The 13,303-nt window shown below is 41.3% G+C and overlaps 1 protein-coding gene across 1 annotated transcript in view; it reads right to left on the bottom strand.

Moving 5' to 3' along the window:
• Nucleotides 1-13,303, bottom strand: part of kif21a (kinesin family member 21A) — a 57,139-nt gene that overhangs the window by 23,402 nt on the left and 20,434 nt on the right. Inside the window, 14 exon segments of the mRNA XM_063909988.1 lie at nucleotides 855-1,043; nucleotides 1,664-1,778; nucleotides 1,861-1,948; nucleotides 2,717-2,788; nucleotides 3,471-3,659; nucleotides 3,805-3,871; nucleotides 4,023-4,212; nucleotides 4,393-4,588; nucleotides 5,208-5,323; nucleotides 6,088-6,258; nucleotides 6,366-6,497; nucleotides 6,893-7,033; nucleotides 9,909-10,091; nucleotides 12,299-12,521. Coding sequence (XP_063766058.1) covers nucleotides 855-1,043; nucleotides 1,664-1,778; nucleotides 1,861-1,948; nucleotides 2,717-2,788; nucleotides 3,471-3,659; nucleotides 3,805-3,871; nucleotides 4,023-4,212; nucleotides 4,393-4,588; nucleotides 5,208-5,323; nucleotides 6,088-6,258; nucleotides 6,366-6,497; nucleotides 6,893-7,033; nucleotides 9,909-10,091; nucleotides 12,299-12,521 — 2,072 coding nt within the window.

The following is a 13,303-nucleotide window of genomic DNA, read 5'->3' as shown; positions in this document are numbered from 1 at the left end:
ATGGTACATAACACAATCACTGTTCATGTGGGAGAGATGTTGATTTAGTGCCTAAAATGCGTTCTTGATACAAACATATTTTCCTGTAATAATTTGAAACTGAAACCTAGACCTTCAGCTGTCAGAAAATGTCTTTTTGTAATAAGACGAGCTGAAACTCCTCCACCCTCTGATCCATTAGTGCTGCTAAATATAAACTGTCATTGTCTGTCTGCGGGCGGAGAGAGCTCACTTTGAAGGACCCTCTGAAGAACATAAAGTCTCCTTCATTAGTACAGAATAAAACCCGCTATCAAACATAACGGTATCATTTCATATATTCCAAATCAAAGCAGGACATGGAAGAACGTAAATATCTTGAACTGATCAAAAGGCACAGACTTTAAAAGCAAAGTACACATTTTGTGTGTTTTTATCCAAACTGCCTGAACACGATTGGATTAATGCATTTTAGTGAATAAATGTACAATATTCTTCCCACTGTGAAAACAAATTGCAAAAGTCTGCTCTGATTGGTTAGGTGGCCAGCTCTGTTGTGATTGGTCCACCGCTTAGAGATGTCCCGCCTCTTATTCTATCATGTACAATGTGTTAGAGCGCTAGCAAATAGAACCGCAGGTATTACATAGTGATGTCACTGTGTTCAGGAAGTAAACAAAGGAGTCTAATGGAGGCGTTTCAGGCAGGGGGGGGGGTGGATTTTAGCCTTTGCAGAACATTTACATGCACTGACACCTCTATAACAGACTACAGGAAAGGGAAACTCCTAAAAGCATAATGGGGCCTCTTTAAGAAAACATTGGTTACATTCTCCTCCCACTGAGTCAGCACCCCCCCCCCCCTGCTGGCCTTACTCATGTTCTGCAGGACGCGGTCCCTCTCCAGCTGGGTGTCTCTGATCTTGCACTGCAGCATCATCAGCTTCTGCTCGTACTGCTGCTTCAGCGTGTGCAGCCGCCGCTGGCTGTTCTCCAGCTCGTCGATCAGCTTCTGCTTGATGGCGATCTCACAGGTGATGTTGGCCAGATCCGCCTGGAAGTTCTCTGTGGGAAAGAAAACATCAGATTAATAACCTTTTCTGTTACTTTTTGTATGATAAAATGTAGGTATGCTATCAGTTGATGGTTGAAGAAGTATTTATTATATATAGTATTTGAATTTTCCACAGTGGATACAAATAGTATTCACAAACTTACACATGCTGAATAAATGAACTTACCATTGTTTTTGTTTTTGATTAGGTTGAAGTACATGGTGATTTGAAGGGATTTTATCTGACTTAAAATAATATTTATTCACTTAAGATTTTCATTGCGAACGTCCTAGGCTGTAGCTGTGGTGCGTATGAAAAGAAAGCCCTTCAATCTTGAATTTATAGCACATGTTTAAGTATAAACGTTGCAAAAAGACAACCTAGAATTAAGATAAATGTACCATCCACATTTATTGCTCCTTATCTGGCATTGAGAAGTGTTCTTTAATGCATCTTGGGTAAATTTAAACAACTGATCAGCTCAAATGTAGTTGAGAAAGTCACACAAACACATTACACTGAGTGTGCTGCTGGTTGGAGAGTGAATGGTCTGTCAGATGTGGTTAAACAGCTCCCCCTGGTGGAGAATCAGAAGTAAAGTGAAAGAGTGAGAGACTGAACACATCATACCTTTCTCATCTGATTCAGAGTCAGAATCATCGGAGCTCTCCTCCACCTCCATCTCCTCTTCCTCTTCATCCTCGTCCTCTTCTCCTTCTTCGTGGTCGCTGCCTTCCTGGCCCTCCTACAAGATAATATACCAATCATTTAATATCCAAAAGGCACTCACGTTCAATGTAAAGATAAAACGGGGAATTCATTCGTACAATTTCTGCCTCCTCGTTGCCCCGCTCCGTCATCTCCTTCTCGGTGCCTTTCTCCTGCTCGTTGTCGGGAACCTCCTCCTTGTTGGCACTGAAAGAGTCAGACAAAATACAAATCAGAAACTCCCAATGATCCACTGCAGCTGATCTGAAAACATACATCTCCAGCAGTATCGTGACACATATTTAACAAACTTTCTGGTGTTAATTTTTAGTTAGTGAGGCAGATGTTTTATAAACAATGCATGGCAACACTGTCTTTCCAGCAAACCCACTTTTTTATGAACACCAACTGTGCAGCAATAAAGCTTGTGAATATTAATGACCCGTTTTACTGTGATGTTTTTCACAGTTTTATGAGAGAAGGCATTATGTTTGTGGAAAAGACAGTGTATGTTTTAAAGGAAGGAGGCTGAAAAAAAACCAACAAAAATGCTAAAAAAAAAGTGAAAAATAAAGAAGTGAATTTCACGAGTCGCATTGGTTGGATAAATACTGTATCCAAACCAAGAGGGGTATCAATGTTTAAGTGGTTTTTCACCCAAAGTCTTCTGGATAAGACGACCAAAATGCACTTTTATTTGTCTTTAAAAGTGAGGTAAAACAAAACAGATATATAATAGGAAGCAGGGATGCAGCGTGAAGGATCAAAACATTAGCTGAGGGGTTCACGCAGAAGATCGAAAGAGAAATGAAGGCTTATTATGTGCTGGACATTTTGTTTTATGGAGGGGAAGTGCTTCTATGGTAGCGGGGTTCACTCCAGGTGGGGCAATACTTGTGCAAAGTAAAAATGAATTAAGGGGAAGGGAAGCTGAGGATGAGAATGGCAGCAGGAGGGTGGGAAGCTCGGACAAACCTGGCGTCATCCCCCTCTTCCACCACCTCCTCCCTTTCCTCCCTGTCTCTGTCCTCCAACAGCTGCTGCAGCCTTCAGGGAGGGGGGGGGGGTAGGGTCGAAACCAGGGAAGGAAACAAGAGATGAACGAAGGAAGACAGAGTGGAGGGGAGACGGATCAGACGAAGCTCTGCACTCAAAATACCAACTTTTATCCCCTCTCAGATGCCTCATTATTTCTGCAGAGTGGAGGTTTCAGTTTCCTGCAGAAAACTCGACCCCCTCCTACACGAGTCTGATCGAGGATAAAGGCCTGTCTTTATTGGCCATAAACATATAATAATATGTTGTTTCTTGATGTGCAATAAGGGTGAAAATAAAAGGATAACTGGCAGTCAGACAAGGGAGTTGGAAAATATCGGCACGATGGATACGGAAAAAATCTGAAAAGAATCCGTCCAAGTAAAATAATACATTTAAATGAAGTTAAAAAAAAACAGTTAGAAGCTAAGATCTAAAAGCTCTGACCTGTCTCAGTTTGCAAATCAAGATTTAATGCAAAGCTGTCTTCAAATATGTACATTCAGATGTAAAAAGTTTAACTTCTGCCATATTTTGTATTAAAATCCATTAAAAGCCGAACCAACTTTGGGGTAAAGTTGTAATTCATGTGCCTTTGAGAAATCTGAAATCTACTGTGATGTCTGCACGATTGCAACAAAACTTCCAGTCAAAGCATTCGATGCTAGATCTATGTTTTGTGTCGGTCCTTTACCTTTTCTTTTTCTTTTTCTCTCGTTTCTTCAGTTTCTCCAGGTCTTTCTTGGCCAGTTCGATGATGTCAGAGGTTTCCTTCTCCGGGGCCAGCAGCGCCGGCCCTCCGTACAGAGACTGGCGATTGGAGGCTCGGGACAGATTCTTCCTCAAGTTCTCGTTCACCGACTCGCTCTCCAGGAGTTTGGCTCTGGAGGAGGATAACAGGAAAAACATATAGATGACCCAGGGCAGAAAATATGCCATGGAGCAAACACACACCACATTGCAAAAATATAGTATAGTATGTAATGTATGATAGAAGTGAGGCCCATGTGTGAGGAAGGCTTGTTTACCTGAGGTCTTCAATCTCTTTGATGTAACCCTGAATCATGTTTCCAATTTCCTCAGTTGCACCTTCACCTGCAGGCGGGTCAAGATGATTTTAAAGGAGACACAGGAGGAGAAAAAAGGCTTTTGAGTGAATCTAAACCTGCACATCCTAACCTATATTAACTCAGACAGAATGGACTTCTTTCAGGAGGTATTTTTCCAATAGTCGAGCGTATCGTACCTGCCCTGGCGATCACCTGGTTGGCCTGGTCGCTGAGCAGCTGGGTGAGTCTGGCTCTCTGGGCGTCGATGGTCTCCTGCATGGCCTTCACCCTCACCCTCAGGTTGCTGTTCTCCGTCTGCAGCATCGAGTTCTCGTGGAACATGTCGCTGAAGCTCTCCACGCCGTCCTCGCCTGTCAGACGTTTACCCTGCAGGGGAGAGGAGGAGGAGGCATTGAAATAACAGTGAGTATCAGAGTGCAATTTATTCATTTCAGACTCTAAATTGTTCTCTGGTTGTTTTATTATAGGCAACAAGAATTGGCCATGCCATGTTATTTAAAGAAAGTAATAAAGATCAAATAAATGATTCTTTCTCGAGCTCCTCACCGTCTTGTACTCCATCAGCTCGATCTGCAGCCGGGCGATCTCCGTCCTCAGGACGCTGATCTGCTGGCTGGCCTTGTCCTGGTTCACCATCACTTTGTTCTTGATGTTTCGCGCCCTGTTGGCGTACTTCAGCGTGTTCAGCGTCTCCATGAAGTCTCGGTCCGACGGGCTGATGCAGGCGATCATCACCGTTTGGCTGAAAAGAGACGGAGGAGGAAGAGGAAGAGGAGGATATTTATTAAGGTTTGGTTTCAGCTGCTCAACTCTGACAAAGACTAATGTTCATTTTACTAAATGCTTTCATCTAGTGGTTTGTTTTAAGACTCATTCGGGGGAAAAATTGGTTCAAAAAGAAGAAGAAAAAACATGCCCACTTATTTGTGCTGTACAGGCTGCTTAATGCTTTAATTCTGATTAAACGGTGGAATCAAGCGTAGACGTTTACCTGATCATTTTATGGTGATAGTTTTTCAACTATCCTAAAGTGTCTATATATTCTTCATTTTCCAAACCAATGGATAAATACCAATAGTGGAAACGTGAGGTTAAATAATGCATATTAACACTCATTTTACTTTAAAAAATGCCTTTTCTGTCTTCAATTATGACGAGTAAAAAATCTCATTTTTAACCTTTCTCTGTTCCTTTATTTTGAAATTCATTTTTGCATTAATATTGTTATGACAAATTCTAAAATAAAGTTCTGATTTACCAAAATAAAACATCCTTGAAACCTCTGACCCCCACGACATCTCCGGGTTTACAGTAACCCAGATAGTACTTAATAAAAAAGGTGAAATCAGAATTGCACCGACCTGTTTCCTCCTAGCGAGTCCTGCAGCAGGCGGGTGAGTTTGGAGTCTCTGTAAGGCACGTGGGAGGAGCGCTTGCTTCGGTCGCCCAGAGCGCTGATTACATTCCCCAGAGCGAGCTGCAGGAACAGAGGGGAGGGAAATTATTAAAGGGGATGCAGCAGTTTCATAAATAGGGATTATATCTGTTGCATTTTATTCAACGACTGCTCTTTTCGGATCAATAACCAAATACGTTTGTTAGTAAATTCATTTTCTGATGATGTTCTTTATTATTTGTTGTTTAAATGACCGATTTGACTTTCTCCATCTGGATTACAGATCTCAAAATACTTTAGAAAGTTAAATTAAATAGAGGTAAATCTGCAATAATGGTTATAGGGACAAAAAAACATCCTACAAATGATTTAAAATCCTTAAAAATGAGTCAGTCTTCAAGAAAAATAACTATTTATTCATAATGAAAGAGCTCTCTATAGTGAAGATCATATAAAAGGTTCTCTTTGTCAAGTAAATCATGTCAATTTTGGCTTTATTTAATCAAATCTACATATGGTTTTGTACTTCTTGTGCGGCATCTTCCTTGTTGCATTTTTGATGCAGCGTGGTCGTTACTGCATTCAGCCACTAGATGGCAGTCAAACTCTAGTTTATGATTGGCTCTGACTTCTCTGCACCACACAGGAGACTTTGCATCCTGCAGGAGGGATTCAATACTGATGTACTTTATGGTCGGATCAAGTCTCAAATGTCGTCTTGCATCACAGCAACATCAGCAAGGACAAGAACCAAGAGAACAGATATTTCACGCCATGCATTAAAATCACTGAAGATAATATTTGAATGACTATTTAATACAAACGAGGAGGATGAGGCCCCTCACCAGTCCACAGTTGATGGAGATCCCCTCTTTGGCTCGGTCTCCTGTCGCTCCGGTTCTCTTCAGCCGCTCGGAGCCGGCCAGATCCACGAAGTGAAACTTAGCCGTCAGCGTCTCGTACTCGTCCATCTCTGAGTTTCCATTGGAGACTCTGTTATCAGTCTCACCTTCATGCTGAGGGACGGAGACATGGTTATTACTCATATATACTTCATAATGAATTTCCTCCCAGTCCTCCCCTCATATATTATATTCCCAGGTGACACTGAGAAAGGACTCACATTGTCGGAGGCACAGACGCGGACTTGGCACAGGTGGATGGTGAAGATGGCATGAGAGCGAGAGCTCTGCACGTTCATCTGGGTGCTGGCTGTGGTGCGAGACAGAGCCCCGAGCTTCAGACACTGCATCATCTGAAGAGGTAACAGAAAGACACTTTAAATATTCACAGACCGACTGACTTTATTATATATCTGAAGTCAAGTCTTTAAGGATTACAGTCTGGCAGAAGCAGTCAGGATTTTCATCTCTGTTTGTCTTACAGGAGTTTGAGTTTAGTCAAGAGCATAAGATCCACCAACAAATACAACAAAAAGAGATCTGAATTGTGATCCTTTTCTACACTTCCATACTCTCTGACATTTTAAAGTGAACATCAGTGCAGGACTTAATACTACACTAGTAATAAGTGTAGGTGTAAACCCCTTGATGTGAAAGAGGTTATCATTGAGTTAAGTATTTTAATTAATGAAGTCATTAACATTAAGAATGCCTGAAGAGATTGTGTTTGTTGGAGTCGCTCTGTTACCTCGGCCTCGGAGGTCACGCTGCGTGTCGTCACTCCCACGGTGTAGATTCCCCCGCTGGCGTCCTCGTGGATCTTGATGAGAGATTTCTGTCTGGAGTCTCGAGTCGAGTCAAACAGGTCCAGAACCTCCTCGTTATAAAGCTACAGAAGAGGAGGAAAATATAGTTTGAATCAGACCGATGGATCCCTTTTAATAAAAGCTGTGTTCCTCTATCTTCTCTCCGGCTCATGTGCTCCAGACCTCGCAAAGTTTCCTTACATACATACATTAATATATATTATATATTAATTATACATTAATAAACTATCAATAAAATGTGTGTTTAAACAGATTCTAAGGTGCCTCTCTTATTTTATGTTGCAGATCATAAGTTGAGCCACAAATGTCAGATTTATTTCTTGAGGCCATAATAATAGCTAAATAAAAAAACCTGAAGGGTTCAAATTCAACACATTCTTGACTTTTGTATCTTGGATGACATTTAGGAACACTTTTAGAAACAAGCTAAAGACCAGCAACTCCAGATGTTTTGGTTCTTAAATTGGCCATTGTGACCCAAAAAAAGTGTGGTCATTTTGTGAAATTTTAAAGATTTTTCAAAGTGAAATTCTTCAAAGTTTTCTTCATTATTTTATTGTTTTTATTTATCTGCTTATTTCATTACCAGATGCACTTTGCTCAGAATATTAGCTCATATTTTTGCTAAGTGTACAGGTAAATCATATCAAAGCAACCAGAAAAAAAACTGTAATAAAAACAAGTATTAATTAATAAAGAAATAAAAGAAACACAAATTCTTAAAAATTAACTGATTAAAAAAATATAAATATTTCAGGTCTCATTCCGTAAGATGATTGACAGGGACGTGGTAAGAAACGTTTTTAAAAAATGCCGAAAGCACTTAATACTGTAACAAATTGCTGCATTTCTTTGGCGATATTTGCTTGATTGTATGTGAGCTATCAGCAAATCCTCCTCCACAGGTTTCTCCCTGACATCTAATAAGCTCATAGCGACATTTCCTGTGTGATTTATTTTACCCTCAAACACCTGCTAGTCCTTCAGGGCTTTAACAGCCAGAGTGTCACTTCGGCGTAAGTGTCTCAGGAAGGCGTTAACAGGAAGCTTTTCACATCTTGCCAAAAAATCTCGAGGGATTTGAACAACTGCCGTGTAAAAAAGGTCAGATCCAGACAATATGAATATTATCCGTGGTGTCATAAACTCTCAGCACCTGCCCAGCGTTTCATTTCTGTGCAGATCCACACTTCATCCTGCTCTCAGCGTCAGGTCTTTTCAGGAATTTGTACGCTGTCAGGATCTGATGGGGAGGCACAACTGTCTCCTCACATTATTCCCGTTAACTCTTCCTGTGCAGACCGAGGCTCCGCCGCCCCCACCCCCCGATGACAGCTGCTGCACTTCAATTGTCAGAGGGGATATTTTCTAAATGATGGAGCGCTGGTGTCAAAGCCTGTTAAACGAGCGGTGTCAACAATATAAGCCCGACCCGTGACATCTCTGTAAAGCCCGACGCTGGTGGGAGAAAGAGCATTCTCACTATAAAAACTCCCAATCTTGCCAAGTATATTTGTCAAAATATGTCTTTGCACTCAATATAAGACCTCGTAACTTAAGAAGTAACAAGGCAGGGACATATAGGGTCTTCTTTTTAGACAATGCATCTCAGATGGAAGGTTTATTTTTACATTTCTAATGGAAAATCACCAACTTACCATCAGAAAACAGAAGTCTTTTCAGCATTTCTGGGTGACTTTCTAACAAAACATTTCCTGATTCTGTTCAAATGTAGTTCAAAATAAGCCAATTACAAGATCTAAATCTATCTAAATATCCCATCTTAATCCAAGACACCTTACCAAGCACATTTTTACTTGTTCTTTTTGCAGATCTTCGTACTTATGACAAGCGAAATGACCTTGTTCTGTTTCTGTATTACGTGTTTTTGGAGCTCTCAGTGCTCTGTTTGTTTTGTTGAGTAATTGGATTTAAGAAGCTGGTAAAAAGTCAACGTCATCTTATGTTTTTGATGTTTGGGGGCGGGTGAAGCATGAACAAAGGAATAATGTAATGTTTGGGCGGATCCTAATAATGAGAACTATGATTTACTGTAACATTGCATTCAAGCAGAGATGGTATCATTGTAAATATGAGTTTTACTTCTTTCTTCATTGCCAAAGGTGCAGTCCAAACCCCGAATTTCCAAATGTAAACAGAATTGAAACACATTTCCACAGAGCACGCTAAACAGGGAAGCCTTTCCTACAGAACATACACTCAGCAGTGAGTTCGAGCTAGTCCAAAATGCTGCACAGATTTAGCATCTATATCATTTTCTGAATAAGGTCAGGGTTGAGTTTCTCATCCCTGCCCCTTTCCGTCTTGGTCCAAACTGCTTTAATGTGTTGTGTGAATTTATGAGGGGTTGAGTTATGAGTTGAAGCTCATAAATTCACCAAAATAGGAGAAAAATAAGCATCCCAAGTTCTAAAAATGTGACCATCTGAATGCAGCATTAGCCATGGTGGAGGTCTGCCAACTGTGTTTAACCTATCTTTGATTTTTGCATGATTTCTTTATTGCAAGGGTTTTTATTTATAATTTAAATTCACCTTGATTGGATATGCAACCTTTAGGCCCAGTTTGTACCTCTCATTTCACTGTTTGAATGTGTTAGGCCCTGCAGTGTTTTCAATAAAAATTAGGGCAATATGCTTCCAAATATGTGCAAACTCTACACAAAGCCAGGTCCATACATAAATACTTTCCCCAGTTTGCTGTAGAAGAAGTTCACAGCACAGAGATCTGACCTTCGAAATGAACTGGAATACCAAATGCTGGCCTGGACTTATCGACCAACACCGGTACCTGACCTGACTGTAACCCTGGGGTTAAAACGGCAGAACGCTGCTGTAGTGTTTGAAAGATATTTGAAAAATCAGCAGAAGATGCACATGGTTTTGAAAATGCAACATTCACTCATTCATAGTGTACCTCGAGGAACTGGGCGTTGATCTTGAACTCGGGGACGGGGCGGCCCTGCTCCTGCGCGGCCTCCCGGCGCTCCTCGATGCCCCTGAAGAGGTGGTGCACGGCGCGGGGGATGATGCCCAGCTCCTCCTCTGAGATGTTCACGTCGAAGCCCGTCCCCATGGTGTACGTCTTCCCTGAACCCGTCTGCAGGGGGGGGAGGATGGAAATGTTACTCAAAAGAACCAAAGAACAAGGAACCGGAAGGAATCAGATACGAAACAGAAGATAGTCACACACAGAGCCATGGTCAACCGGAATTCATTGCCGCTCCATATTACTCAGGAAGTATATTTCAAAGTTGGCTAAAAAATCGTGAAGAATAAAGTATTATTGAACCGTGTCTGTGGGTATGTGACAGTTAAGACTGGATGATACGTTTTGTTTTCACTTCATATTGAGTTGCATGAAATTATGAGCTGGTTTTTGGGATAGCAAGTTTTTCCAGTCTAGAAGCAAAAAGGTGATTCTGTCCCTACATTTAAAAAGAATGCCGTCTCCAATAAGGTCACATGTCTATTGTGAGGGGAGATATTTCTCTTAACCATTTACCTGAAACCTCACTTATATATTTAGCACTGCAAAAACTAACTCAAAATACAGCACACCAGATAAGAGCTGCAGGATAAATAACAATTAACTGGATTTATTTTGACTTATACTTCAATAGATATGAATTACAATATTATAGGGATGGATCATTATGAATCTAAATCCTCATCAGGTTCAAGGTTCATCATTAAAGAATATGTTAAACGTGTTATTTTAAAGATCTGTACCAAGCAAATATGCCTTGCAAAGTATTCAGAATATGATTTGTAGCCTGGGATATCTCCGCAACTGGGATTCAAATGTGTTAAATTGTTATAGAAACATTAACTTTTGAATATTGCATTTTTTCGTTAACATTTTGGACATTTCACAGCTTTACACCAGATACTAAACCCAGATATTTCCCTTTCTACTTCCAACGTCCCCACTCTCTGTTTATATCTGCAACCCAACCGGGCAGACTTCATCAGAGGCAGCCTGGCGGGTCGGTCTAAATCTAGGTTATTCTCCTTAAAGCCACAGAGGAGAACCAGCAGCCGCCTTCAGAAGTAGGCCAGCAGTCCGAGAGCAGTTCCTGCAGAGATACGGCTTCATGTGGACGCACATTAAACATGTATGGCTGTCTAAAAGGCGTGTGTGTGTGTGTCTGTGTGTGTGTGTGTGTGTGTACTTGGCTTTGAATTGTGTGAGTGCCATACTGCGGGAGCTCTGTCACCAGGGCAACCTGAGCAGTCAGTAGGGGCGGTAAAGGGTGGGATTGAGGCCCAGACTTGCATGTTGTTCCCATGTGGGAAACTAAGCAAAAGGGAAAAGTGGAAGAGTAGGGGGAGTACGTTACAGATGAAGAGGAACAGGGCTGTACCTACTGTACAGATCGTCTTCAGTTTCCATTAATCAGCTCATTATTTTCCTAATTAATCGTCTGAAAATAATGATTAAAGCCTCAGGTCAGCCTCATGAACATCAGTCCTGCAGTTTCAAGACAAAAAAAAGGTAGAAATCTGGAGAGCTGAATTTTTGGGATATCCTATAATAGTCCCTTAGTGTTGCTGCAGCAAAGCATACCTATAACAACATATCTCCACACCAACTGGTTGAACTGGTGCCCTAGCTTTTTGCATTCTGGTTCCCTGAAAATAGTGTTGCTTATTTATTATTATTTAATCAATTTAATTCAAGGAATCAGGCAGATTAATTTCAATATAAACAACAAATATATCTGGATTCTTTTATTAATAACCCAGATATGTTTTTCTGGGCAGTTTAGCATTTCTCTTATCTTTACAATTATGAAGTTTTTAAGGTTTTAAAGTCACGTGTAAAATCACAGGGAGTGGTTTTACACATTCCTCATTTTTTCCTGATTCACCGTTAAAGAATATTGGTGTTAGAGTCAATCAGATTAAGTTTATACATTACATGTTTTTTAGCAACTTAAATACAGTTTTATACCGTAGACAATCCTACGTTCCTCTTGCCCAAGGACATTTGGACTTATTGACGACATGGGAATGGGATTGAACCACTGACCTTCCAATTGGCAGAGCAAGAGAGCAATGCCAAACTAATCCTTTGGAAATAGAGTTCGACAAACACAAGGTCACAGAAGTTCATATTATGCCACAGAATCCTCCTCTGGTCCCTTTTCAACCCAAATGTTAACACTCTCTACCTCTGATAAGTCCTTCCCTTTCCCTCCTCTAACACACACATGCACAGATCCCTCTCCCCTGCACCATCAGCTGAGCAGCAGCTGTAGAGCACCCTCCTGCTGCAGCTGGGTCTCGGAGACAAAGACTCACCTGTCCGTAAGCGAACACGGTGGCGTTGTAGCCCTCTAAGCAGCCCTCGATCAGCTTCTCCGTGCAGTCGGAGTAGATGGTCTCCTGCATGGAGTCCATGTCGAACATGTAGTCGTAGGTGAAGGACTTGTCTTTCCCCAGGATCACCTGCGGCTCCCCGGGCATCACGTACGTACAGATGTGACATCCCTCGATCTTCTCCCGGGCCAGCTGAGGACGGATCCTGCAGAGAGGAGAGGAAACAGAGAGACGAGTGGTGGTGAGGAACACAATGAGGAAAGGTGCTTTATAGCGCATATTGTGACACCTGATCTTTGCAAACACATTAAATAAACCCCTTTCAGATCTAAATGGAAAGTCTTATTCCAACAATCCATGTTGTTATGACTGTCCTAAATCCCAGGAACATACTGAACTTGTTTTAGTAATTGGAAACATTTCCATCTGCTCAAGATTAGTTTTTTTTGCAGGACTGCAGGGTCAACATCCTAATCTGACCCAATACTTTGTACCATAAAACCTGCCAGCTGGGTTAATATGGACTGTGTGTGTGTGTGTGTGTGTGTGTGTGTGTGTGTGTGTGTGTGTGTGTGATAAATGCTGAATGATAGTAAATCTGTCCTTCATGTTGGACTAAACGACTGAAATCTGGAGCGATTACCTCAGTGTCTGTGTTCAGACTGCAAAGAAGGTGAGCAATATCATAAGCCATAATGACCAGTCTCTCTCCTACGTTCAGCAGGTTAGGAAAAGGACTTCTAACCACATCCATTACTTTAATGCACACTGGAGAGAAGCAGCGTACAAACAGGGACTCTGCTTTGACTCCAAAGACGTTTACTGAATCAGTAAATCAGATAAATGTTCCCGTCCCTTCAGGGGATGTTTACAGATGATGAGAACATGAAAACTCATTTTCTCGAAAAGCCCTAGAGGGAATAAAATGTCAGTTTGATGTATTGATTTCATACACATTTTCCAAGGACAATGTGCAGTTATCTACTT

The sequence above is a fragment of the Eleginops maclovinus genome, chromosome 2 (genome assembly GCF_036324505.1).
Source record: "Eleginops maclovinus isolate JMC-PN-2008 ecotype Puerto Natales chromosome 2, JC_Emac_rtc_rv5, whole genome shotgun sequence".
Taxonomy (NCBI): Eukaryota; Metazoa; Chordata; class Actinopteri; order Perciformes; family Eleginopidae; genus Eleginops; species Eleginops maclovinus.
The sequence above is the reverse complement of the archived record's forward strand: the minus strand, read 5'-3'. Positions and strand labels throughout refer to the sequence as shown.